Genomic DNA, 27,401 nt, shown 5'->3' on the forward strand with positions numbered 1-27,401 from the left:
CAAACAGCCACGTATGTAGAAGGCGCTTCGCTCGATAAGGTTAGCGTTTATTGTCTTTTTAAACATTTTCGGAAATTGTCATTCTATGGCTTGCCCCTAGGGTTTGTAACACAATTACACTATACAAGATTATTTGCAGATTATTTTAAAATACTTGAGAAAACGCTCCTTTGTTTCAGTATTGGGGCTTCAAGATACTAGCTAGCTAGTTAGCACCTAGGGGTTAGCACGGTTAGCTTGACAGTTCCCGTCGTAAACATAATAGCACACGGGTTGTCATTAGGTGACGGCTAGCATACGATCATTTGGAGGCTGCAGCTTTCATGCACAACAGCTCTCTAACGCTGTAACATAGTTAGCTAGTCATCATCCTGCTAGCTAGACAATAACGTTACATTTCATTTACGCCTACGCTAATTATATTTAAAAGGCTAGTATTATGGAATGGGGCCTTGATTATTGGTAGATAAACACACCACGTAAACATGGCTCCACCAGACCTTTTCGGAATTGTTCGCTAGTGACCCACTCGTAAATTCACCAAACAGCTTATATTTTAATTAAACTTCACCCGTTAAAATGGGTGCGCCTGATACTCCCCACAATCTTCTTCAACACACAACAGCGAACAATGACAAGCACGTTAATCCCAAACACCTTAGTGGATCAGACGTAACGCTAATTATGCCGAATATATCACTACAGCAGATCCCACCGATTCGGAGCCTAAAGGCATGTTGACAGGTGTCATGCCGGGTATGCGCGTAGTCGATAAACAAACGAAACATGCGACTCAGTCATCTGCTGCTGCTGGTGTGCCTTCTCCATACGGAGATAGATAGCGAATCTATCGGGGCTACTTGCCGGCTATCCTATATTTAACGACACAATCTACTTAGCGTAACCACCAAGTCAGCTTGCTAGCTAAAGTGAGCTATTTTGTTATGTAACGTTAATAATACAGGCTAACGTGGTCTCCTTAAGCTATCTTGTAGGGGTGGGCGATATGGCAAAAATACCATATCACTATTTCCCCCCCATCCATGATCTGATCAATATTCTTTTTCATGTTGCTTAAAAACGATTGTGCAAATTACTGAACAGTACGACTAGGGCTCAGTGACATGGGCCAAAAATCATATCTCTGTATTTTTAGGCGAATGGTGATACATCTTGGTATTTCATACGAAGTGGGCTTAATGTTAACTTGTAAGTCAAAGCTAGATGTCACAAGCACTTTTATTAAAACAACACACTATAAATTTAATGATAATGATAAAGACAGGGTTTCCTTCCCTGACTATTGGCTTTCATAAAATATTTACACAATGAGATTTTTGATCAATAATCATCAGTAATGTGGATATTGTGGTAAAGGCAAATAATAGAACAGCTAGACCAGTGTGGTAAGTTCAGAAAATTACATAACTTTACTGTAATGCAGCCTTTAAGACACCACTTATGCCATATCACGATATTACAATATCCAAAATCTAAGACAATATCTAGGCTCATATCACGATCTTGATTATAATATCGCTGTAGCCCAGCTCTATTCTGAAGATATGCATTTGTGTTTGTGGTGTAATGATACATTACCTGGCTGTTATAGATTAATTATCTTTGGTTTTATTCTACCATTGGATGTCTAACCTGATACATTGTTATTGTTTAAATTCAGTCTAATGTTAATATTGAGCTCCCAATTTGATGTTTTCTTTTGTTAGTGCAGTTTTCCTGGAGACTTCAGCCTCTCACTAGCCTGCCAAGATGGTTTGAGACATTCTTTCCAAGGGGGCACCAGCAGTACAGTCAGCGTTCAAGTCCTTAATGGAAATGGATATTAACCACACAGACGCAAAAGAAATGGAGACAAAGGTTCATCAACAAGACATAGTTGTCAAATCCAAAGAGGCCGAAGCTGAAACACAGCTGCCGAAGCAAAAAGGGCTGGAGAAGACAAAGACCACAGCAGGGGAGGTTCATAATGGTGAGACACCACAGCTGCTTACTTGATGGGATATGGCTTGATGTGTTAGAAATTATTTCACTTGAAGCCCAACACTTTAATACAGCCCAACAGAATGTATAACTAATTATTTTCCATTAAGTTTGTTGCCAAGCCCACCCCATTAAAACAAAACTATGAATAAAAGGAGCTGCTTTTGCAGAGATGTCCTTTCCCTTTTAGGCCAAATTTTCTTTCTAATAACATTATGATCTCTCCACGCATGACCTGTTTTGGTGGTTACTGGTAGGCCTGAGGCCATCCAGCACTCCCTGCTGCCTGGCTCTTTGAAGTCATGACATGTAGAATGGACTTCCCTCTAATAATAGTACCTTCATCACGGTGCTGCTGGGACTTAGAATCCAAGGTTGGCACTCTTTTAGGAGAACAAAGTTAGGGCTCTGAAAATGATTGCAAATACCTCTCCCAACTTTGAATATTAAGTTGCACACGTGGTCATTCATTCCCCCCATTCCAGCTATAATGCATTTATTTTTAGGTGTATTTTCTTTCTATTTAGAACCATGTTCATACCACTCCCTCCTCACCCTCATCGCAGCCTGTGTTATTTGTCTTCTCAATATGTTTGCATTGCAAGTTGATCCTGGTAATTGTACTTCCTTGATACAAGAGTAGGTGCAGTCATAGGGACACGTGGCAGCTGAATTGTCACCACCTATCTTTTCCAGTTGGTAGAAAAAAAGCGGAAGACAAAGTTGCTTGGCCAGTTCGCCAAGTTTGCCAGTTTGTCTATCGGGGCGGCTGTGGCTCAGGAGGTACACTAATCGTCCACTAATCGCTTTGGATAAATGAGGCCGGTGGTTTGAACCCCCGGCTCTCCCTGTCCGCATGTTGAAGTGTCTTTGTGCGAGATACTGAACCCCAGCTTTTTCCTGATGGTTGTGCCAGCAGCACCCTGCGTGGTCACTTGCCACTATCTGCATATGAATGTGTTGTGTGTATGAATGGGTGAATGTGGGCATATTGTCAAGCACTTTGGGTAAAAGCACTATATAAATACAGACCATTTACCAAGAGAATCACGGTAGTTTTGCGGTCTTGCCAACAGGGCTTTTCCTAAATTTTGGGGATATCACAAATCCACCTTATTTTTTATTTTTTATTCACTCTAAATCACCAAAGCTGATCCATTTCTCTGGGCTTCTCTTGTGCCTCTCCTGTCAGGTCCTGTCAATCCAGATGTGGTGCCAAATGGAGACACGGTAGCAGAGGGTCCGGCGGCCACTGCCGGGGACACCCATCTGAATGGTCCCCTGCCTCCGTCAGCCCCTCCCCAGAGCACCAGCTCCCCTGTCACCCCTCAGACCCAAGAGCCCCACCCAGGTGTGGCTGCCCCTGTCACCCCTCAGACCCAAGAGCCACGCCCAGGTGTGGCTGCCCCTGTCACCCCTCAGACCCAAGAGCCACGCCCAGGTGTGGCTGCTTTCCCACCCATGATGCTAGAGAAGTCTGAGGGAGCTAGTGCTGATGAGTTCACGGTTCACAGGGGGGATGCATTGCAGTCGCTCAGACTAAGTATTCCTATGCAGGAGACTGAATTGTGTAAGCATAATAAACCTGTGTGCAGTGAGTGCCCCCTCTATAACCCCCCCAACCTCCTTTTGCTGTGGGAGTTTTTGCTTTACTGGCTGATTTATATATACCTCCTTTTTTAACCCCCCTTGCCTGTGCATTCTCTGTTGAGCAGATGGATTCAGTGGCTATTCGATGCAGTTGTTTGAGTCTGCTTCTTTTGTGCAACTCCTCTGAGCATCCAATTGCTTCATTAGGTCTTGGGCGTTGTTGGCACATTATTTAGATTAGTAGTTTGACTATTGCCTGTGTGTTTTGGAACTAAATCCCTCTGTCATGTCATGTTTTGGTGGTATTTTAATGTCAGGCATAGTTGCCTCGTTCCCAATCATGAAATGCAATGTTGTTAAGCCTGTTGCCCGTATTGGTTCATACACTTTGGTCAATTTGATCGGTTATGTCTCCCACCTAGAACGCAAACATGATGAATCCTGTAACATCCCATCTGGTGGTACATATTCAAGACTGATCCATTGTGCATCTGTTCGATCGATGTGTTGCTGCAGTCAAGAAGTCCTCATTTAACCTCTTGCCAAGTTTGCCATACTGACGCCTTGTTGCTGCACAACTGGCTGCAATCATGGCCAAGCTTTTCAATTGTGTGCAAGCTAACCAAGCAACTCCCAATAATTATCTGGCGTTCCCGTTTAACCTGAACCCTTAAGCAGAAAAACTGGTGAAGGGACTAACCAGGATGCTAATTTAAACACATTCGCATGTAACAAGTAATTGTTTAGAGAGAGGTTCTTTTCTACTCTAAAAATCTACCTGTCTCTGGTCAAATAGATACTAAAGTGACAGGTGCATTTTTAGACTCTTTGGCCGCTGTGACTGTAGAACGGTTAGTTTACTGCCCTGGGATATTAACATAAGGGACTGCCATTAATCTGATTTATGATCACTGTTTGAGGACAGGGTGGCATGCAGCTTCACTCTTAAACCACCATGTACAAACTACAAACAATGTGATCCAAGGCTCTGCATGACAGTGATGCAAAGTAAGGCTCATTGCTGGCCAGGATTCACCTGTTAACAGACCAATCAAACCACGCCTTGTATCACAGTGTTCATGAAGGGCTGTTGTGTGCTGTGGGATATGAAGGAGTGGAGAACACTCCTCTTTCTGTCCTAATATACTTTCCCTGTAGCCAACCAGGAGCCATCACTGGAGATGGAGAACGAGGAGAAGATTCGCATGGAGGCTCGCCGGCGTCTCGAGGAGCAACTCAAACAGTACCGAGTGCAGAGGCACAAGGAGAGGGTGAGTGGATTCAGTCAGGCTGAAGCTCAGTTTGAATCAAAAAGCATAATTTCCTTGCAAGTTCTCCCAATGTGGCTTTGTGGTTTATTTTTGATTGAACTTAATTTCTTCATATAAACAAAACACTTTATTCTTCCCCATTGACAGCAATGACCTCTTAAACAACTGGGAAAGGTGGTCAAGGCAGCACCAGCATATACACGGCACAAAAAAAAAATCATAATAATTAATAGTGAATGTGAGAAATGGTGAGAAGCTAAGCAGCATATTGGTTTCAGACCCTGCAGTGTGCACAGGGTTGCTGGACTAGTGACATTCTGGTTTCAGACCCTGCAGTGTGCACAGGCTTGCTGGACTAGTGACATTCTGGTTTCAGACCCTGCAGTGTGCACAGGCTTGCTGGACTAGTGACATTCTGGTTTCAGACCCTGCAGTGTGCACAGGCTTGCTGGACTAGTGACATTCTGGTTTCAGACTCTGCAGTGTGCACAGGCTTGCTGGACTAGTGACATTATGGTTTCAGACCTTGCAGTGTGCACAGGCTTGCTAGACTAGTGACATTCTGGTTTCAGACCCTGCAGGGTGCACAGGGTTGCTGGACTAGTGACATTCTGGTTTCAGACTCTGCAGTGTGCACAGGCTTGCTGGACTAGTGACATTATGGTTTCAGACCCTGCAGTGTGCACAGGCTTGCTGGACTAGTGACATTATGGTTTCAGACCCTGTAGTGTGCACAGGCTTGCTGGACTAGTGACATTCTGGTTTCAGACCCTGCAGGGTGCACAGGGTTGCTGGACTAGTGACATTCTGGTTTCAGACCCTGCAGTGTGCACAGGGTTGCTGGACTAGTGACATTCTGGTTTCAGACCCTGCAGTGTGCACAGGGTTGCTGGACTAGTGACATTCTGGTTTCAGACCCTGCAGTGTGCACAGGCTTGCTGGACTAGTGACATTCTGGTTTCATACCCTGCAGTGTGCACAGGCTTGCTGGACTAGTGACATTCTGGTTTCAGACTCTGCAGTGTGCACAGGCTTGCTGGACTAGTGACATTCTGGTTTCAGACCCTGCAGTGTGCACAGGCTTGCTGGACTAGTGACATTCTGGTTTCAGACCCTGCAGTGTGCACAGGCTTGCTAGACTAGTGACATTCTGGTTTCAGACCCTGCAGTGTGCACAGGCTTGCTGGACTAGTGACATTCTGGTTTCAGACCCTGCAGTGTGCACAGGGTTGCTGGACTAGTGACATTCTGGTTTCAGACCCTGCAGTGTGCACAGGGTTGCTGGACTAGTGACATTCTGGTTTCAGACCCTGCAGTGTGCACAGGCTTGCTGGACTAGTGACATTCTGGTTTCAGACCCTGCAGTGTGCACAGGCTTGCTGGACTAGTGACATTCTGGTTTCAGACTCTGCAGTGTGCACAGGCTTGCTGGACTAGTGACATTCTGGTTTCAGACCCTGCAGTGTGCACAGGCTTGCTGGACTAGTGACATTGTGGTTTCAGACCCTGCAGTGTGCACAGGCTTGCTAGACTAGTGACATTCTGGTTTCAGACCCTGCAGGGTGCACAGGCTTGCTGGACTAGTGAAATCAGGACTGCATGATCGTCTGCAGTTGGTCTGGAATATCAAATGCTGAATCATCATATTCCCTCAGCCAGTTTTGTTGCTCTGTCATTGCAGGTATTGTAAAGTTGGAAAGAGGCCATTTTCACTCCTGTCTGTTTGCCAGTTTACCAAAAATGGTAAAACACAGATGTGGATGAAATTTGGTGCACAGATGGGATCCCAAGGATCAGTTGATTTGGGATTTCTGTCATTAGACTTCCCCCCCCCCCTTTTTTAACTAACTATCATGCTATGTTGTTCAAGTGCTGGTGGGAAAACATGCATTCACATGTTATTTTCTTGGAAAATCAAACCTAGAGAACATTAAACACACAGATATGTATGGAGGCTGAAGCTCTGCAAATGAGGGAATTGGTCTGCATTGGTGGAGATTTAAGCTTTACTGGGTGCCTTGTAGTTGCTGTTCTCTTGATTTGTATGCAGTGCTGTTTTTGTTTCAGACCGCTTTGTCGTCATTGTCAGTATTGCCACTGACAGAACCATGCTTCATTTATTTGAATGTTTTGTGGGGGGGGGGAGCACTTTCATGGAACCCCAAGCTTGAGGGGTCCTTCAGGGTGGTAGAGGTGACCCTGCTAACAGAGAGCCGCAGGGATGACGTATTTTTGTAGGCTGAATGCGGAAGTCCCGAACTTCCTGGTTCTTCACTGTTTCTGTCTGTGGGATTTTTGAATGGGTTTTTGGCGCGATGCTTCAAATAATGTCTGTGGGCAACGCAAGTTTAATCAAACGCGAACCAAGGTTCAGCGGGATAATCTTCACACATGAGGACCACTTGCATGAGTTTTGTAGCGTAAATGTGAGCCCTAGAAGTAAAAAGCTCGAGCTAAGCTAATCCAGAACTACACACTGTCGCATAGGCTTCCACGTCACGTCAGCACTCAACCTGGACTGTTGTTGATGTGTGCACTGATTACCCCGGGCTGAACGGGGCTGAACCAGGTGAGGGAAAGATAATTTCCGTGTTCCTCCTTGAAGTGGTGACGTTATTGACGTATATATCCCCATCGACTCAACAGTGTAGTCTCATTTAGCCGTTTGCTAGCTAGCCACCCTTTTAACGGCACATAAAAGCTTCAAAACTCATAAAAGTGGTCTTCATGTGTGAAGATGATGTTACTAAACACTGGTTCACGTTTGATTAAGCCAGCGTTGCCCAGAGAGATTATTAGAAGCATTGCGGCAAAAACCCATTCAAAACTCCCATAGGCGAAAACTGTGAAGAACCAGGGCTGTTAGCATCGATGATTTCCGGACTCGTTACTGCGGCTCTCTACTTATGCTTGTGTTGTGCCATGCTTACATGGCCACACTGGCACATCTGGTCAGGATACCTAGAAGAATTGATAGCAGCACCCCTGATCCCTTCATGTTCTCTATCTCCAGTCTCACCGCACCGCCCCAAAGAGCAGGCAGTTCAGCACCCTGGATACAGAGGTCATGCTGCATCCTGAGACTCTGCCCCGGGCCAGTACGCTTGCCATGACCACAGAGTATTCCTTCCTCAGGACCAGTGTCCCCCGTGGGCCCAAACTGGGCAGCCTGGGCATACCCCCCTCCAAGGAGAGGAAGTCCCGCTCCCCCCGCAACAACAAGATCCACTCCCTTGCTGACTACAAGTCTCCCGAGAATGACGGCGGTGGAGGAGGAGGAGGAGGAGGAGGAGGAGGACGACAAGATGGAATAATGACAGCAAACAGCACCATGGGCTCCCTGCAGTCCACCATCAGCTCGGTGTCCACCCTGTCCGAGGTCAGCGTGATGTCCGAGTTGAGCTCCGGCGAGCGCGAGGGCCGGCCTTCCGGTGCTTCCCGCCAGGCCGGCGACAATGTCTCCGAGATGGACGGCAGCGAATCGGGAACGAGGCTGGGCAACGACGGCAACGACAGCGACAGTTCGTCTTACAGCAGCGTGTCCACCAGGGGGACCTACGGCATGCTGTCTGCGGCCGTGGACAGGCAGCGGGGGCCCTACACGGTCGAGGGCAGGGAGATCGCCCCCGAGGCCATGGGGCAGTTCCCCTCCCTGCAGGAGGTGCTGCAGGCAGCCAGCGAGGAGCGGCACCTCCTGGAGCTCGAGCAGCAGAGAGAGGGCACAGCGGAGCCTCGCAGCCGCAGAGACAGTTTCTCCAGCAGGTATTTGTTAATTGGCAAATTCTAGTTAATTGATCAGATCAGGAAGAAACATAAAGCGTGCCAACACATCGTTATCACACCAAGTCATAGAAACTGAAAGTAACGTTATTGTTGGCACTACATTTTAGCCATCGTTAGAGTGAGGTAGCGTAGCACTATGCTAGTACTTGTTGCTGTTGTTGAGCTCTGCATTGCACAGCGATAATCTTTCTTAAACATCAAGGACATTCCTTAAAATGCCATACAAAATATTGCCTCTAAAGTTACTTTGCACTATGTGCACGAAAGCTAATGCTGTGCTAACATAACAGATTTACACTTAACTGTGAAGGTGCTCTGCCGTCTTTCACCGGCATCGTGTGTCACATTTTCAGTTACTCAAGCAAATTAGTTTGATTGCAAGTATTGCAAAGACATGTTAATCTCACAGTGTGCATGTTACGACTGCATTCCTTCAAGTGTTAAACTTTCCACACTTTGGGGCGGCTGTGGCTCAGGAGGTAGAGTGGGTCGTCCACCAATCAGAAGGTCGGTGGTTTGATCCCCGGCTCCTCCAGTCCGCATGTCGAAGTGACCTTGGGCACTTGCCACCTTCGGTGTGTGTGTGTGTGTGTGTGTGTGTGTGTGTGAATGGGTGAATGACTGAATGTAGGCACATTGTAAAACGCTTTGGATAAAATCGCTATATAAATGCAGTCCATTTACTTTGATGTACTTTAGACATGCTTGAGACATCCTCACAACTGCTGTGCATCAACTATTTTCAAAATGCAAACAGTGAGAGATGATTCTTTAATGACAAATTGACAATGGGAAACAGTATTTGATTATTCTTTATGATCAACATTGTCTCTTTAATGTTTCTAAACAGCCCAGAAATGAAATCAGAATTGGGCCATTACCGAATTGCTCTCACAGTGCATCTTAAATGTACAATTCAGAATTTATTTGACTGTCTAAATGTTGTTGTGAGAGAAAGGAGCAACACCTTCTTGTTGTAGAAAAATATAAACCTGTTTATTTAGCTATAAAACAAATGGTCTTGTACCTTTCTCACTCAGCATGCCATTTTGGATTTAAGGTTGCACCTCCTTTTTGTAGCTTGAACATGGATTTTGAATTGTAAATGGCAAATACGCTTCTTAGAACTTCCTTAGCCAAACAGCTCAAAATACAGATCTGTTTTACTTCAATTAGGGCTGGGCGATATAGACCAAAATCATATCTCTGTATTTGTAGACTGAATGGTGATACACAATATACTACATCTTGATATTATCTTGTATGAAGTAGGCTAGATGTTCAGTTGTAAAGTCAAAGCCACATGATGTGAGATGTCACAAACACTTTTATCAAAAGGCTGTCATCAAAATAAAATGTAAAGACAGGGTTTCCCCCTGACTATTGGTGCTTTCTCTAAATATTGACACAATGAGATTTTTTGATAAATCACACCTTTATTTATTTTTGCTGTCTAATGCTATCATAACAACAGATCTTTCCCGTTACCTCTGTCTTTAATAAAACACAGAAATGTCAGACTTTAGATTTGAACTCAATCTGATGCATGTCTCCAATGATGACTTTGTTGCCTGTTGGTTTTGTAATGACACACCTGCATGTTAAACGGACAGTCGCCTGTAAAGACAAATCAATTGTATTTCCTCCAGTGTTTCTTTGGAGAGTTCAGTGATGGGCCATGATGACATGCTCCAGGTGTTGAAGGAGAAGATGAGACTGGAGGGCCAGCTGGAGTCCTTATCATCTGAGGCCAATCAGGTGAAGCAAATATACTGATTTCTGTTATCATAGTTCTGTTCCTTACACACAAAGCACCCGTACAAATCAGACCTACTTACAGCTGGCTATCAGGAAATGATATCTAGAGGTACTGTCCTGGTTATTGATATCTATTAAAACCAATGAAATTGTAATAAAAAATATTAACATCTTATCTAACAGACTAAATTCTTAAACTGCGCTCACAGGACCTCTGTGAATTATTTGCTACATTTGCTACAATTCAGTTTCTGAAGTGCTTCATGGGCTGTTTCAAGTCGGCTGCCAGACTGCAGCATCAAATCCTGTGTATTGGTGGATGCTGATCATAAACCCCAGGGCGTGTCTGCTGAGAAATGTAATTGAGTATGGGCTAATCGTATTTAGAAAAGACAATTGTTGGTAGAAATCTTACACAGAAAATTATTTACTTTATTACACTATGAAATGTGTTTTTGTCTACCAAAGATGTGAAAATGAAGGTTTATCATATTAGAACCAGCATATTATTATCTTATCATTCATATCATTTTTCTTTTTTTTTTTTCCGGCACTGATGTCTTTTACTATAGTATAAGTTAATGAGGCCTTACTTGCTGCAGGCAGCCAGGAGCAGACGTCTAATTATCACCACTTTAGTGAAGCAAGTACAAGTACAGTGCCCCTCTATTGAGTTCATGTTGTCAGTGCTAAGTTGAAGGAGCACAATGTGCTGTGCCAGAGGTGCAGTCAGTTATTATGGGCATTGGCCTTTTTCACAACAGCCATTGTGTGTCTAAAAGGGAGAGGGTTTCCAACTTCCAATCCATGTAGGTGTTCCACTGCTCGGGCCCTCATTAATGTTTTGGTTGCACCTGTGTTTACCCTGCCTTTTAGACACAAAATGGCAGCTGTGAAAAAGGCCAATTGAATTCCAGTAACATGCCTACAGTGTTTGACAGCATTAAATGTTTGGATTTTTTTAATTTACTTTTTAATACAACATAGACAATAATTGCAAGGTTTGAACACTAGCTTTCCACAGCACCCAAAATGAATGAATAAAATGGTGCTGGCGGTTAATGAACTTGGGCAAGCCGGTCAGAATAATAGAATCGTAACGCTGACCGGACTCTCATCCTCCAGGCACTCAAGGAGAAGACGGAGCTACAGGCCCAGCTGGCCACAGTGAACGCGCAGCTGCAGGCTCAGATGGAGCAGGCTCGGGCCAGCCAGGAGAAGCAGAGCACCCTCAACACGGAGGTTGGCACCCTGCGGCAGAACAGCAGCCAGCTGGAGAAGGCCATGGTGGAGCTCCAGGGAAGCCTGGAGAGCAGGAACGCCAGCCTGGCTTCCCTGGGCAATGACCTGCAGATGGCTGAGGAGCAGTACAACAGGCTGCTGGGGAAGGTGGAGGAGATGCAAAAGGCTGTCTCCTCCAGGGACAATACTGGTGAGTGATGCAGACACAGAAGGCTGGTGAAAGTTCCCATGGATCGGCTTGTACGATGCTCTGGCAATTTGTAATTTGCACTAAAATGCTCTTGTTTTTATACAGTTTGTAGCAGGGTTCCCGGGGCCTTGAAATCCTTGAAAGTTTTTGAATTTGAGGGGGGGAAATCAATGCCTTCAACGTGTTTGAAAATAGACAAATAGATTATACAAATAGATATGGGTAATTGAAAGTGGTATATATTTTGTGCAAGAATAGAAATAAATAAAGTTATTTTCATATATATATATATATATTTTACTTAACGTTAGTAAATAGGCTACATTCATATGTCTGCATGTGTGTCTCCCGCCGTCTGTGCGTCCTTGTTTCAGGCGCCACCTGCCCAAAGACGGTCGCATGAGTAATTGAAGTCGAATGATGCAAGTTAAACCGCGACAGGCAAGCGAGAAAGTTAACGTTAAGCGAAGCTTCAGTTATGCCTGTAAAGTGTAAAAATTCTCAGTGTTTTAACTGTAATTAACCGTGATCTGCGTCTCAAACTATGCCGTATTGGGTCCTTGAATTTGAAGGAACTGGGCCTGGAAAGTCCTTGAATTTATTTGGTGTTCAAGAAGGTGTGGGGAACCCTGTGGCAGATACATCCCATGGTGTCAGTGTGGCTTGGATTTAGGTTGTGTGAAACATGACATGTTTTTGGTCGTATCCTTCTGCAGTCCAGGATTTGCGTCAGCAGATGGGTGGTCTCCAGAGCCAGCTTCAGCAGGTTCAGTTGGATCGCAGCACCCTGCAGAGCAGACTGAAGACGTCCCAGGCTGAGATCGACTCGCTGCAGCAGGTCCGACAGTGGTACCAGCAGCAGCTCGCGCTGGCCCAGGAGGCCAGAGTACGGCTGCAGAGCCAAATGGCTAACATGCAGGTAAGGATAGTGCTGAGACGGGTGGTTTTGTCTCATTGGGCTTGGCAGTTGATGGATAATAGAGTTGACTTGTGACAGACATGACATGCTACTGAGTTGACATGTTTTCTCTCTCTCTCTCTCTCTCTCTATCTCTCTCAGGCTGGAAAGATGACCCAGAACGGCGTCCTTGAACATCTGAAGCTGGAGAACGTGACACTATCCCACCAACTCAATGAGACCCAACACCGCTCCATCAAAGAGAAGGAGCGTATTGCAGTTCAACTGCAGAGCATTGAGGTATGTTCAATAAATCACTTCCTGAATATGCCATCAACAGGTTTGGACGCAAAGAGTGTTGAGGTATATTCTCTAAAATCCATTTCTGAATATGGTATTAAAGAGTTTATTTTCAAAACTATATATCCATTTAGGTAACAAGCGGCAGCTGAAGCTGTTCAGTATACCTCTAAAATACAGAGGAGGCTTTGTTGCTGCTGGCATGTTTTTCCAGTGTTTGACTTTTACTGTCTGTGATGTAGGCTGACATGATGACCCAGGAGTCAGCTTACCAGCAGATCCAGGATGCCAAGTCCATGGTAGAGGATGATCTGCAGCACAAACTGGAAGAGTTTGAGGAAGAGCGCGAGCACTTAGTGAAACTGGCCAACACAGCCAGCACTCTAGAAAGGGAATTAGAGCAGGTAATCACTCTAAATGTCTGTTAATTTTGCCATCCATACATTTTCATTCATACATTCCTACAAGTTTTAGTGTTGAAATTGTCTTTTTTCCACCTTGTATGGACATTCAATTTTCATTCTATGCTATTGCCCTCTGCCTGCCTCCCCCAGGTGAAGTTGACCCTTTCCCAGAAGGACGTGCAGCTGGAGTCCCTCCAGAGGGAGCATCTGGACCTGATGCGTCAGCTGACCGCCACTCAGGAGAGCCTGCACACCAAAGAGCAGTCCATCAACCAGCTAGAGGCCCAGTACCTGGAGCTGGAGGCCCAGCTGGCCGAGGTGCAGACGGAGAGCAGCGCCAAGGACGACAGCATCCAGTACCTCCAGAACCAGAAGATCGTCCTGGAGGTGGCGCTGCAGGCGGCCCAGGCCGACAAGAGCCGGCTGGACGAGGGCGCCGCGCGGCTGGGCGAGGATGTGCTGGTGACCGCCGACGTCTTGGACCAGCTCAGACAGGAAGTCCAGGTCAAAGCCTCTCAGGTAGGAGACTGGTGCTGTGGTAGAAAGTTCTGTAAGAATGATCTGACACTGGAAAGTTGAGAAATGTCCATTCGTTTAAAGCACGTGAATGGAATAAAGAGCGCTAGACAACAGATTGCACTATTAAAAGCTAAGTTCAGCTACAAGGGGGCGGATCTAAGATAAGAGTTTCGGTATTAGACAAAAGGCCAGTCTCTGTAAGATTCTCCGATCCGCCTACCCAACACCTACAGTACAGCTGGAGGCCCATTCAACTGACAACTGATAACATACAGAATAGGATGGTAAGGATCCGGAGATGAGGTTCTGAGGTGAGATCAGCTTTTCTGTACAAACAAAGACCAATTAAACTGGCCACTAATCTCAGGCTCATAAGAGAACTGCTGTACTGCAGTTCACATGAGCTTGCAAAGACATCTAATAGCATAATAGTATAATGCAAAATAGGTGCCAGGAGGAAAGTGTGTAGTGGTGTACCCCGATTCTGCTACGGAAGGTGAATGGAGTTCATGACTAATTTTGACAGTGTTTCAAATGTATTGTATTTGCTCATTTGGATGATAGTGTCTGCTAGAGGCCTGGGCACAGTGGGCAGAGGAGGGAGCTGCTCATGTGTTTCTTCATCATAAGTGTTATTTGTGGAAATGATAGATCTCAACACTACCTTTACCAAAATTGTCCAAAATTGCAGTCACTACAATTAGCGGTCAAAACTCTTGAATGTTTTCAGATCAGATTTGTTTTGAAATGTAATAATTAAAATGTAATTCTCCAGCATTTTGCCTCTGAATCATCAACATTGTCCTTAGCTCTCAGGAGTGCATGGGTTTATAATGTACCTTTAGGGTCTCCTCCCCATCACTAGATTTATCTATGTAGTGAAGTTGTTGAGAAGGTATTAAATAACTATGGGCTTTTGCTTTATTTTAGATTGAAAGTCTACAACAGGAAAACAGCACCGTAAAGAAACAAGCTCAGAAACTGAAAGAGCAGTTCCAACAACAGAAGGTAAGTTATCTCTCTCTCCTTCTCTAGCCTGATTTTCCCCCCTGATTTTGACAAGTTGTAGGTCTTTAAAATTGTAGAAAAAATATGAGCCTAATTCAAAAATACGAAATGGATAGACAGTTACTTTTATAGTCAAGATAAATAAAAACACAAATGAAGAAACAGATTGGTGCACTTGCGGAGAGACAGTGCTCAGCCCCTTCTTGCTGGATGAAGTTAGAGGGGCAAGAGAGAAGAGTAGATTCTGTGTACATTACCAGTACAATCTACCAGCTGGCCAAGGCTGATGCAGTTTTGGGCGGACGTTTTGTAGAGCCAGATGGCAGTCTGCGCAATTGAACGCCCAAAGCGCTCCTCCACACGCCTCGATGGGTTGAGCAACGGAAGAAGCTGCTCAGTTGCAATGACAGCCTGTCATGAAGAGGGAGGAGGTTATTGACAGGATGACAGACATATCTATTGTAGTTGATCTCTTTTCGTGCTTGAGTTTTCAAAGACCCCTTTTATGCCTGGCTGGCATTAACAAGCATTCTGGCCAATCAGATTGGATTCAAACAGAGCAAAAATGCATCAAATCCAGGTGTACATGCATTCAAGATGTTTAATATAACATCACCCCGTGCCTCCGGAATGGCCTCCATTAGCCTACTAGTTATATAGACTATAACATTTAACCGTCCATTTGTGTTTTTCACAGCAGCCATTTTGTGTCTCAAAGGCAAGAAATAACACAGGTGCATTAACGATGGCCCCGGTACTGGAACACCTACATGGATTGGAAGTTGGAAGCCCTCAATGTTTTGCTTGCACCTGTGTTACTTCCTGCCTTTTAGACACAAAATGGCTGCTGTGAAAAAGGTCAATAACTGTGTAAAACCTACCCCACTCAAGCCCAGAGATGATTCAGTGTAGGACTTGAATCGTCTTTCTTCTTGTATCTCTGGTACATTGTCAAATCTCTGTCTGCCTGTGGCTACTGTCTGACTCGAGACAAACACCAAAGACACTGCCCACTCTCCTTGTTGGGCATTTCCTCCTTGTAGACCAGAGGAAAAGCATGCGATTGACTTACTCTTCACAGGTGATGGTGGAAGCCTACCGCCGGGACGCCACCTCCAAAGAGCAGCTGATCAATGAGCTCAAGTCCAGCAAAAAGCGGCTGGTGGCGGAGGTGAAGGAGCTGAAGCAGGAGGTTTTGGGCGTGCAGGGGGAGAAGCAACAGGCGGACCTGGAGCAGGCCCGGCTACAGAAGGAGGTGCTGAGGGTCCAGGAGCAGATAAGCAGCCTGGAGACTCACCTACAGGCTGTTCAGAAAGAAAGGGATCAGCTGGAGACACACATACAGGTAAGGATAATCATCAGAATCAACTCAAACAAACTTGACAAAGTAGTTTAATGTTCAAATATAAGCAAACATCCTCATTATCACATTGATTAAAACATGTAAAAACTAGGGATGGGCATTTCTAGCAAAAACACTATTCGAAATTCGCTGGCCAAATTCGAATTTAATTCGAAATTCGAAAATAAAAATAAAAATGTAAAAAAAAATTAAAATGTTTTTTTTTTTTTTTTTTTTTTTTTTTTTTTTGTGAGTGAAATGTTGCATTGTCTCCCCTGATTCTAAGTCTAAGGCTTTATTAATTAATATAAAAAGCTTCTGCTGTGGATTTTTAGCTCAAACAAGCATTGCACCACTGAAGTAAAGAACATGTTACATGACATTGACATTTTCGAAAATAAAAAACAGTTTTGACAATCATGAGTGGTTCATTAAATATTTAGTAGGCTCAGGTCTGAGTGCCAAAGGGGTGCCAAAGTCACCCCCTCTCCCTCTTCATGGGATTTCATCCGCCATTCATTTTTCCATAAACCTTGCTTAAAATGCTTATAAAAATTGTTTTACTTGCTCAAACCAAGCGATTTGACTATACTTAGAATCAGGGGAGACAATGCAACATTTCACAAAAAAAAAAAAAAAAAAAGGTTTTTTTTTTTCTTTTTTTTTTTTTCCCGAATTTCGAATTTCAATAATAAAAGTCGACCTTGATAATAACAACGATTATTCGAAAATTCGAAATTCGATGCCCATCCCTAGTAAAAACAAGAAGACAGCAACAGATGAGAGGAAGGTAAAGACAATAGAATATGGAAAATAATAGGAAAAATGACATTACATCAAGGGGAAATATGTCCATAGAGTCCATGTGGCCATGCACACATAAGGGTTTGATTTAATCAGTTTTTGAAGGCCAATACCAATATCTTTTGGAATGAAGCAGTTGATAGCCACTAGTTTGTACCAATATTCAATATCTTTAAATTTGGCAATATCTTTAAATTTTCTTGCCAGGAAAATGTCAAGGATTCAGTATACTCCACCAAAAGAATGTTATTTTTAGTAGGGTGGAAAAGCCTCTGAAATGACATGTTTTCCATGACACACACAAAAATCAAACTGAAACCCAAATAAAAGTCTTTTAGGTGGGTGATCATTTATGTGTACTTCATGTGCCTGTTGCATATTGCATATTTAAATGACTGCTAGGTACTATATGCAGCCAGAGATGACTTCTTTCTGTAAAACCTTCAATCAGGATCTTCAACAAGACAGACAGGCTTTGGTCAGGGAGGAACCACCACTAGGTTGAAGTCCAGGGTTTAACTGGCTTTGGTCAGGGAGGAAGCACCACAAGCTTTAAGTCCAGGGTTTGCTGTCAGCCTTTTTGTGTGAAGCCTGTTGTAAGTTGGTCTGCCTCCCTCGTCCTCTCCAGACTCTCCAGTTTGACCAGAGCCAGCTAGCAGCCGTGACGGAGGAGAACGAGGGACTGAGGAAGCAGGTGGAGCAAATGCAGGGCGACGCCAAAAAGTGAGTCATGTCCTCCACAGTGATGGCTTGGACCGAACCATATTTATGATAAATATCTCTTGTTGTCAAGTCTAGTTTATACAACTACACAACATTGCTTGTACAGCTTTTGATCTGCATATATTTCTGTACATTCTCTGCATACGAGTCACTATATAGACTGCTATCTCCATCAATGAATATGTTCTGATGATAGTGAACAGACGGTAATGCACCCTTGCACGTTACTTTTTCTGTACTTGGAGTTTTTAGTAAGCAAATCATGTCAGCATGTTCTGTACATAGTTATCTACAAATTGAATAGCTCATGGCCTTCTATAGACAGTTTTAACTCAACATTTAAACATTCTAAATTACCTCCAGCCTACTTCCTGTTGCAGTGTTTGCTAGTACAATAACTGACAGGATATAAGCTAGGTTCCAAACTGTTCTTTAGCAACACAATTCTGTGAAAACCATCTATAGAACTGGTAATGTGAATAATACAGTCACAATCCATTACTTTTGCTGCTGCAACAACCCATTTTCCCCACGGGTTCATCCCATCTTCCAATTCTTACGTGCTTTGAACAGGGCCATCTCGGAGCAGAAGGGACGCATGAAGCGACTGGGGACGGATTTGACCAGCGCGCAGAAGGAGATGAAGGCCAAACACAAGGCGTACGAGAACGCGGTGGGCATCCTGAGTAGGAGGCTCCAGGAGACGCTGACCGACAAAGAGACAGCTGAGGCAGAGCTGCTCAAACTCAAGGCCCAGGTGGCAGATGGGGGCAACAGCCATGTCCTACAGGTAAGGCAGCACTTTCCCCAAGCATGGACCATTTTAATAGGATGTCTTGACACGTTTCAGATGGTTTTGCAACAAGTATTAAAATAACAAGACTGGGGCGTCTAGGTAGTGTAGAGGTAAAAGCACTCGCCTAGCACCGCGGAGACCTGGGTTCAATGACCTGTAGCGGTACTTCCTGCTTGGTCAAACGTTCCTACAGACACAACTGGCCGTGTCTGCGGATAGGAAGCTGGTGGGTTTTGAGTCCAGGTTGCTGCATTAGTGCCTCCTCTGGTCGGTAGGGGCGCCTGTTCTGGGGAGGGGGACTGGGGAGAATAGCGTGATCCTCCCACGTGCTACTTCCTGCTGGTGAAACTCCCCGCTGTCGGGTGGAAAGAAGTGGCTGGTGACTGTACATGTACTGTATCAGAGGAAGCATGTGCTAGTCTATGTTTCTCCCCAGATCGGCAGAGGGGGTGGAGCAATGACTGGGATAGCAGGAGGAATTGGCCAAGTACAACTGGGAAAAAACTTGGTCAACAAACAACATAACATAAGACTAACGGTCACTTTTGCAATGTAAGGTGTTGATGCAGAGCTTCGGATAATTGGCATAAGGAAAATAACTATTATTATGATCATCACAACTCACCATTTGACATGATCAGCATGGCTTTTCTCCTCCCTCTACGAGCCTTTAGGAGGCCTAAGGCAGTGGGGATGATTTGGTCGTAATAATAATTTACACTTTGTCCCAGCCAGGCTCATATTTCTTCATAAGTGTTCGTTGCAGACACAGGCATATTTCTTTGATCTATTTATAGGATGCTGTGCTTTTAAACCTTGCACTTTTTAGTGTTGATTGCTTATGATGTTGACAATCTTGGAATGAAAAGTTATTCTACTGTCTACTCATTGTAATGCATTCAGGAGAAGAGCGCCTGCCGAGTGACTAAAGTGTGGTGGCATATTAATAATCTGTGTTTCTCTGTGGTCCAGGAGAAGATTGAGGCTCTGCAGACCGAGCTGCAGGCTGTGAGCCACAGTAAGAGCATGCTGGAGAAAGAGCTGCAGGAGGTGATCACCATCACCTCCACAGAGCTGGAGGACTACCAGGAGAAGGTCATGGAGCTCGAGGATGAGGTATGCTATATAATTGTGAGTGAGTGAGTGAGTGAGTGAGTGAATGAGTGATTGATTGAGCACACATGATAGAGGAAAAAAGAAAGCTCGCACACTGCAAGGCTCCAAGTTGAGTGTATTTATTTTACACCGGTGGTGGTAACGTTTCGGGCAGCACCCTGCCCTTCCTCAGACAAACTTGACATGAAAGACGCCATCTTTAAATACCCACATAATGCAGTCACATGACGCAGTCAAGTGGGTCAACTCGGTCATGTGACAGGAAAAGCTTAGAATTAAACAAAAGTTGTATACAAAGACAATTGCACATAGTGAAACAAAAATAATCAAAAGTGAAGGCACAGTTAGTGATTGAGCACACATAACTGCTATTCCTTTCTAAAGGGAGCTCACTGGTTCTTGCTTTTATCCATTTTTGTGTTCCTGATCACAACCCTGTCTTCGACATGTTTATTTTAGATTAATTATATGAATCAAAATCTAATTCACAGCTTCAAGAGGCGCGATGCTTCAAGAGGCGGATTCGGAAGTTGGAGGATGCCAACAAGAAGCTAGCACTAGAGCTGGAGCATGAAAAGGGGAAATTCACCGGACTGGGACAGTCCCACAATGCACTGCGGGAGCATTCCAACGTTTTGGAGACTGCCTTGGCCAAGAGAGAGGCAGATCTTGTCCAACTCAACTTACAGGTGAAAATGATTTTACATCTCACAATGTTCTTCCATTTTTCCTGTGGTAAAATGTTATTCAGAGTATGGAAAATTAATGTTTATCATTTTCAGGGTCTTGAAAAATTATAGACATTTACAAAGTGTGAAAGGGAATGGAGGTGGGAAATTGTTGTTCATCCTCATACTAGTATCTGGCTACACACATTGTAGAAACCCAATTCTTTCACCATTGTAAACCTTTATTAGATCAAAACAATTGAGATATAAAATCTCTTTTACAATTGTGATCTGGCCAAGAATGCAGCAAAGTTACATGTTGGCTTATACATGTTGTCATGTAAGAAACTGCCATGTCACAATAGTCACAAGAAAACAACATACATAGGAAAGAAAGGACATGTCAAAATAGTTGTGCATTGTGATAAGAGCAGCTTGTGGTAAGGATTTCAGGTATTAGAATAAACCTAAGCTACAGATACCAGTATTTGGCATGCATAATATTGATCATCAACCAAACCCATCAAATCCAGTCAAGAGCTAATAGTGATCCTGTTGCTTTCTCACTTATTCTCTTCTTCAGGTTCAAGCTGTCTTGAAACGCAAAGAGGAGGAGGACCAGCAGATGCAGCAGGTGGTGCACACTCTACAGCTCGCCTTGGAGAAGGAGAAGACCAAAGTCAAGGACCTCAAAGAACAGGTAGCAACTTATAGCCCAACATAAGGATGCAGTTTGCTCTTTTACATGTTTTAAGTCGAGGGACTCCAATGAGTATATTCATGTTGTTTACATATATTTGCATAGTTATTTTTTATATCACTTGCTTCTTGCAAGATTATTCATGGTGCAACAGTTGGGAAGCTGTTACTTTATTGTTACATTGCTTAATCTGTGTCCATTAGCTTTTTTGGGGGGGTCTGTGGCCCACCAGCAGTGTTATTTTTGGGTATTTGGCCCTCTGTTTTCTCCACCTGGAGCTTCCAGCAGCGTAATGAGGTAATGTGTCCTTTAGGTGGCAGCAGCAAAAGCTGAGGCAGCCCACAATAGGCGGCACTACAGGGCAGCCATGCTGGAGCTGAGTGAGATCAAGAAGGACCTGCAAGCCAAAGAGGAGCTGGTTAAAGCCCTGCAGAGTGAAGCTCACAAACTACAGTACGTCTAACTTGCCTGTTAAAAGAAGACAGTGAATTTTTAACCAATTGTTTGTTTCTCTAATGACCTCTAAGCAAAGAACATTTCAGTCCTGTACATGCACACATTGTAGCATGGCTGATCCCAGTCCCAGTGCCATGCTCTGTCCACAGTGGTACATCAGACCACTCCTCACTTGTTGGGCTGATCTCTCCTCTGCAGAGCTCAGGATGAGCAGCACTCTCAGGAGGTGTCCAGGTTCCAAGAGGAGCTGGCCGAGGCCCACTCCCACCTCCAGATCCTCCAGAAACAACTCGACGAAGAATTGGACAAGCAGCCTCTCACCAACCAAGAGGTGGGAACTCTGAACTAGGGACCAAAGATTGGGCTGATATTAGCCTGTTATTTAGGAATCAGATATTGTCAATGTCATCCACCTCTCATATGATGTGGCTTGTTTTTGAGATGTACATAGTCAGATATAAAAACAATGAATATACAATGAATATCTGACCAAGCGTTGCTCTGAGCCATCCCATATTGTTACTGGAGAACCGATCTCCGTGACGCTGATGTCTGACAATGTCCTTTATCAGGTTGAGGACCTGAAGTGGGAGGTGGAGCAGAGGCAGAGGGAAATCGAGGCCCAGAAGCAGCAGCTGGAGATGATGGAGCAGTGCAACCACAGGGAGCTGGACAACCTACAGACAGCTCTGCAGGCAAATATTAACTCCATTTTAAAATATACACAACTGCACACAAAGGTCCCCTGCTGAGTGTGGCTGTATTTCATACAGTCAACTAAATACGAGAACGCTAAACTCATGAAGTTATGCCTCCAGCACATGGAGTAGTTCCAAGCTTGAGAGGACTTTTACTGTTCTGTTTCAGCATCTATTTATTTGTTTATTTCCCATCTCTTCCATCACTGTTTGTGCTGCCAGAAAAGCAGGCACCAGACTAAGTTGTGGCTGGAAATGAACACATTAGCGCACTCATGTGGTGGAACAATGTAATACATGTTCTTTTTTATTGTGCACTGTGCAGTCACTGCTACTGTTACCATATACCTGTATCATTTTTCTTTCTCTCCAGCCAAGTCAAATTGCACTTGGAAATTGGTCTGAATATATGCAGTAGAGTATTCAAAAGCAGACATTGAAGTTGTTGATTGTTGAAATTGAAGTCTGTCTTTGATATAATCTGTCGTCACTGTAACACAGCAGAGTTGAGAATTGTTCACACATTCAAGCCTCTCTCTCTTTAATTGTTGTCTGTGAGCTTCTGTAAAGCCTGCTAATTTTCATTATAAAATGTTTGTGTTGTAACAGTAATTAATTACCCTTGATCCGTCCATGTCTCAAACTTCCTTGAATTTGAGGGAATTGGGCCTGGAAAACATTGAATTTGATTAGATGTCTCACTAGACTAGAGCATCCTCTATCATCATCAGACATAAACAAATAGTCTATGAAACTAATGGCCGTGTCTTCCATCGTGGCTCTCCTCTGTCTGCTGAGTGTGCAGTGCCAGTGATGTCATCAGTGATGTCAGTGTGTGTGGACACACACAGAGTGAAACAAAACCCGGAAATACCGCAGCGTTGTATGCACTAGCATGTCACACACGCGACATGCACTAACATGCACAAGTGGATTTCAAAACACAGAGGGGGCGTGGCTTCCTTCACTGCTCAGATCGCCATTACTCCCCTGTCTCGCCACATAGCAAGTAGCGTTTTGCTGACATCTAGCAAGGCTGAACATCGTATTTAGTACCTTTTTCTAAGAACGTGTGGGAACCCTGATATAAGTCTAATCTATATCTATCATGTACGTAACTAGGCGCTTCTGTTTGTGTCTCAGAACATCAAGGTGGAGCTGGAGGTGGTGCAGGAGGAACTGAGTGGCACCAGGAAGGACAAGTTCATGCTGCAGGCCAAGGTGGGCGAGCTGAGGAACAGCATGAAGACGGTGCTGCTGCAGAACCAGCAGCTCAAACTGGACCTCAAACACAACCGGCTGAGGAAGGTAAGGCTTTGTTTGTTTGTTTGTTTGTTTTCTCAGAAGTGTGTGTTGATGTTGTGGAAAGGCCTCTGAAAGAACACTGTAACTAGGGTTAGACTGATATGCCCATATGTCACACCACATAATTGGTCACTAAGATTTTGATAGTGTTGTCAAGCTCGGATATGATGCCGGTTCATTGCATGTTTACTGTATAATTGATCAATACTACAGTGGTTACCTATCAACTTTTATTAGCAGACTCATAGTCCATAAAAAACACATACACAATTATTAAAACACACAAAACACATTAAAAAACTATAAAAGAGTATTTCCACATATGTGACTGTTATCACACAGCACTAAAACCAGGATTCGAAACCCTTAACCTGGATTGATTCTAATGCAAGAATTATTGTTGGGTTCCATAGTATGAATGAATGTTATTCTCAGTATTATTATTGCTATATTTGGTAAGAGTGGAGTTTTAGTGTCCCATGATGGTCTAAAGGCTGTTTCAGAGGCTTTTCCACCCGATCAAGAAATGTCTGGTGGAACCCTCTGAATACTTGTGATTTACGGAAAAAAAAAAAAAAATTGGCATGATGTATTTTTTTTATTTTTATATTGTCTATCAGCAGCTTCAATTCATAGACATCGGTATTGGTGTGATTGTGATATTACTCTTCATGAGGCACTTCCAATGTTAATGTTTATATTTGAGCTCAAATAAGTGAAAAATAGTAAGTGTGTTAGAGATTTCTTAGGACTGAAAACAGTGGACACTGACTGACTGCTATCTTGCTATTTTACATCTGGCTGTCATTCAGTGTCCAGAAGTAATGCTCACAAATCTCTCTACACCACCTCTCAGTGGCTGAATGACCAACCCTAAATCATTTACCCAAATGACAAACGCCTACTCTAGATAAATGCTAAAATGACTATATGTATCCCTATACTAGTAGGCTACCTATACTAATGGTGTTGTTGTATGGAGCAGCAGCGTATGGAGTTGAAAAGTGAGGGGAACCCGTCCAGCCCAGTGACGCCGGTGAAGATCCCAGACTGCCCAGTGCCTGCCTCCCTGCTGGACGAGCTGCTGAAACCCTCAGCCTCCGTCAACAAGGAGCCCCTCAACAACCTACACAACTGTCTACGGCAGCTCAAGTAAGAGCCTTATATTGAATCAGTGTTCGACAATCACGTAGCATTGGGTGTCTGGCTAGTGCAGCGGTAGATTTCCTGCCTACCAACACACGAAGGTCGCAGGTTCGAGCCCTGTGTTACCTCCAGCTTGGTCGGGCGTGCATACAGACACAATTGGCCATGTCTGCGGGTGTGAAGCCGGATTAGGGGTGTGTGTCCTGGTTGCTGCACTAGTGCCTCCTCTGGTCAGTTTGGGCCGTAGACTGTAAGAAGAGATGGGCGGAGTGAGTGTGATGTCACCCATTGGTTTGTGATGCGATCTCCCGTTCTGAACGGTTCTGAAGCCTCTAGTTTGGCATTTTGGCCGAGGAAAAAGAAAGAACGATAAAAACAAAGAAAACAATCACGTAGCATCTAAACGTCTGGGGATAAGGTTAACAATCATACTGTTGTTTTCCCTCAGGCAGGAGATGGACAGCCTTCAAAAGCAGATGGAGGAACACACAGTAACGGTAAACGAGTCCATGAGCTCATGGACCAACGCAGAGGAGGAATTGGCTCAACTCGGGGTGGGGCACGACGTCTCCAAATCGCCGACCCCACTCGACAAGCTGGAGGAGAACAACCACCCAGCAGAGCAGGAGGCGGAGCCATCATAACTGCTTTTTTTCTCAGGCCAATGTAGGGAGAGTGGAGTTTTATCCACATGGACACGTTTTAGCCTCCCTAGCCCGTTATTATTTCCTTTCTCTTTTCTTAACAATTGCTGCCAACATTTGGCGTTCTCCCATCAGCACAGAAGTGCTTGCATAAAGTACTACTTTACATACCATAGCTTTATTCTTTACTCTTTATTTTGACGGTTGTCTATGTTTTTGTTATGCTTGTCATATTTATTTATTTACAATTCAAGAATTACAACCCCCTCATCTGAGCGGCTAAGAAGCTTCCCCATCTTCAGTTTCGCTGTCATCGATGCAATTAAGCTCTCGCTGTTCAAAGATTTCCAGTACGGCAGTTTTCCCCGTTAGGCAGTTTTACTCAGTAATAGGTAATTAATTACCCTCCTCCTGGAGGAATATTGAATCAGTGAATCAGTTGATGCTGCGAGAAAATGGCCATTATTAAGCAGTGTTCTTGGTGACAGAAAAGGCAGTGAGCCACCCCACCACCACCACCGCACCACCTGTGAACTGTTCTTCCATTTCTTGTGCCTGTGCAGGAGTGAAGTCACTCTGAGCAGTTTGTGACAAAACTCCATTGAACTTCAAGTCATGCACAATTTGTGGTCATTTACTTTTATAGCGTCTTGTTACAAATGCAGTGTTTCTTTCCTTAAGCTTGCTCTAATCATATCATATTTGCTTCTTAATCTATTGAAAACGGTGTGCGTTTGTCTGGCTTGGACTGCAGTAATGTGTATGCAAAAAGCCGTATGGAATGTTTAATATGCTGTAAAAGGACTAAATTGATTGGAATGAACGTATTTCTACTGAAAGTGTGTGCGAGATGTAATATATAGGTTATATTGTACGGTTATGTTGTGTGCAAATCCATACTGAATTGTTTATTGTAAATTATGTGGGTCGCACCAACTGACATTGCACACTAGATGATCAAAACTTGCATAACTGACTGCGAGGGAAAGTTGACGAAGCAAAAATGTTACTACTAACAAGAGTGCAATCACATGTGTTCATTTTCTGTTACAATTATTTCATATTCCTTTTACAGTTGGTTCATGGTTAGGGGAAAATGTTAATTATTTGAAGAGGTTAATATATGAATATACTTCCTTTTGTATGATTGTAAATTCATCATAGTTGTTTAATAGTGTAAATTGGATGAAATGGAAAATGTTATCAAATGCAACCCATAAAATCAGAGCAGATGGTAATTCTGGTACAACTCCATTAGAATTCAATGTAGAGCGGTCTTTGGACAGCATGCTATCTTAGCCCTTGTTCACACATGACGCCGAACGTAAGCAGAACTGAAGCTTGAAGCAGGCACAAGCTGAACGTACGCCTTACCGTTCACACAAGAAGCCTTCTCTTTTCCTCTCGCGCCTTGAACCCCGCCCACAACTCCTATTGACTTCATGCCTGGCTTCACGCGTCCCGCTTGGAAAATAGGCGTGAATCCTGAATGGTCGCTTGAGCAAGGTGTGAGCGTGGCTTCGGCGAGGCTTCAGCGTGACACACGTGCGGGTGGTGTGAACGGCCTCGCCTGTTAACAAGGACGCCTAAATGAAACTTGTGGGTTCAGTGTAGGTAGAGCTTAGGTTGAACATTGCGTCTGCGTCCTGTGTGAACGGGGGCTTACAGCACCTGACCTGTGCCGCGACTTGTGTTGGTGCTCATTTCCACACCATCTAGCAGCTTGTCTAAAGACTCTTTAACAACAGTGTATGCTCATGTGTTTCCAAAGGGACAAGCAACAGTTTAAGGGATGACAGCAGTGACCATCTTCCACACTACCTGTCACTGTAGGTAGTGCTTAATAACATTTGCATAAACCTTCAGCTGTATTTACTGTTCAGTCGGTTAATCTGCAATGGTTGGAATTGATCAATTCCGATGTTTAACATTTATATTGGGAGATGTCATTGTATTTATCTCATAAAATTGCACTATTCATCAATCATTACTTGCTTGTATTTTATTCAATGGATATTGTCTAAAACTAGGCATGTCAC

The 27,401-nt window shown here is 44.0% G+C and overlaps 1 protein-coding gene across 4 annotated transcripts; it reads left to right on the forward strand.

The window, feature by feature from the left end:
• golga3 (golgin A3) lies at positions 1-27,349 on the forward strand. 4 transcript variants are annotated; one of them, XM_083644852.1, is made up of 24 exons: positions 1-39; positions 1,728-1,990; positions 3,194-3,571; positions 4,750-4,862; positions 7,876-8,624; positions 10,295-10,403; positions 11,529-11,835; positions 12,552-12,754; positions 12,896-13,033; positions 13,276-13,437; positions 13,588-13,956; positions 14,887-14,964; positions 16,046-16,309; positions 17,739-17,833; positions 18,407-18,623; positions 19,602-19,745; positions 20,237-20,434; positions 20,997-21,113; positions 21,427-21,566; positions 21,768-21,900; positions 22,142-22,264; positions 23,411-23,575; positions 24,558-24,724; positions 25,167-27,349. In XM_083644852.1, exons 2-24 carry the CDS (start codon positions 1,831-1,833, stop codon positions 25,360-25,362), a joined length of 4,725 nt encoding a protein of 1,574 aa, XP_083500978.1. In that variant the 5' UTR covers positions 1-39; positions 1,728-1,830; the 3' UTR covers positions 25,363-27,349. The 4 variants fall into 4 exon arrangements, with proteins under 4 accessions (XP_083500978.1, XP_083500980.1, XP_083500981.1 ...); XM_083644854.1 differs by having other exon boundaries at positions 24,561-24,724; XM_083644855.1 differs by having other exon boundaries at positions 3,194-3,442; positions 24,561-24,724.
• The last annotated feature ends 52 nt before the right edge of the window (positions 27,350-27,401 follow it).

The sequence above is a fragment of the Poromitra crassiceps genome (assembly GCF_964638095.1).
Source record: "Poromitra crassiceps genome assembly, chromosome: 10".
NCBI classification, from domain to species: Eukaryota; Metazoa; Chordata; class Actinopteri; order Beryciformes; family Melamphaidae; genus Poromitra; species Poromitra crassiceps.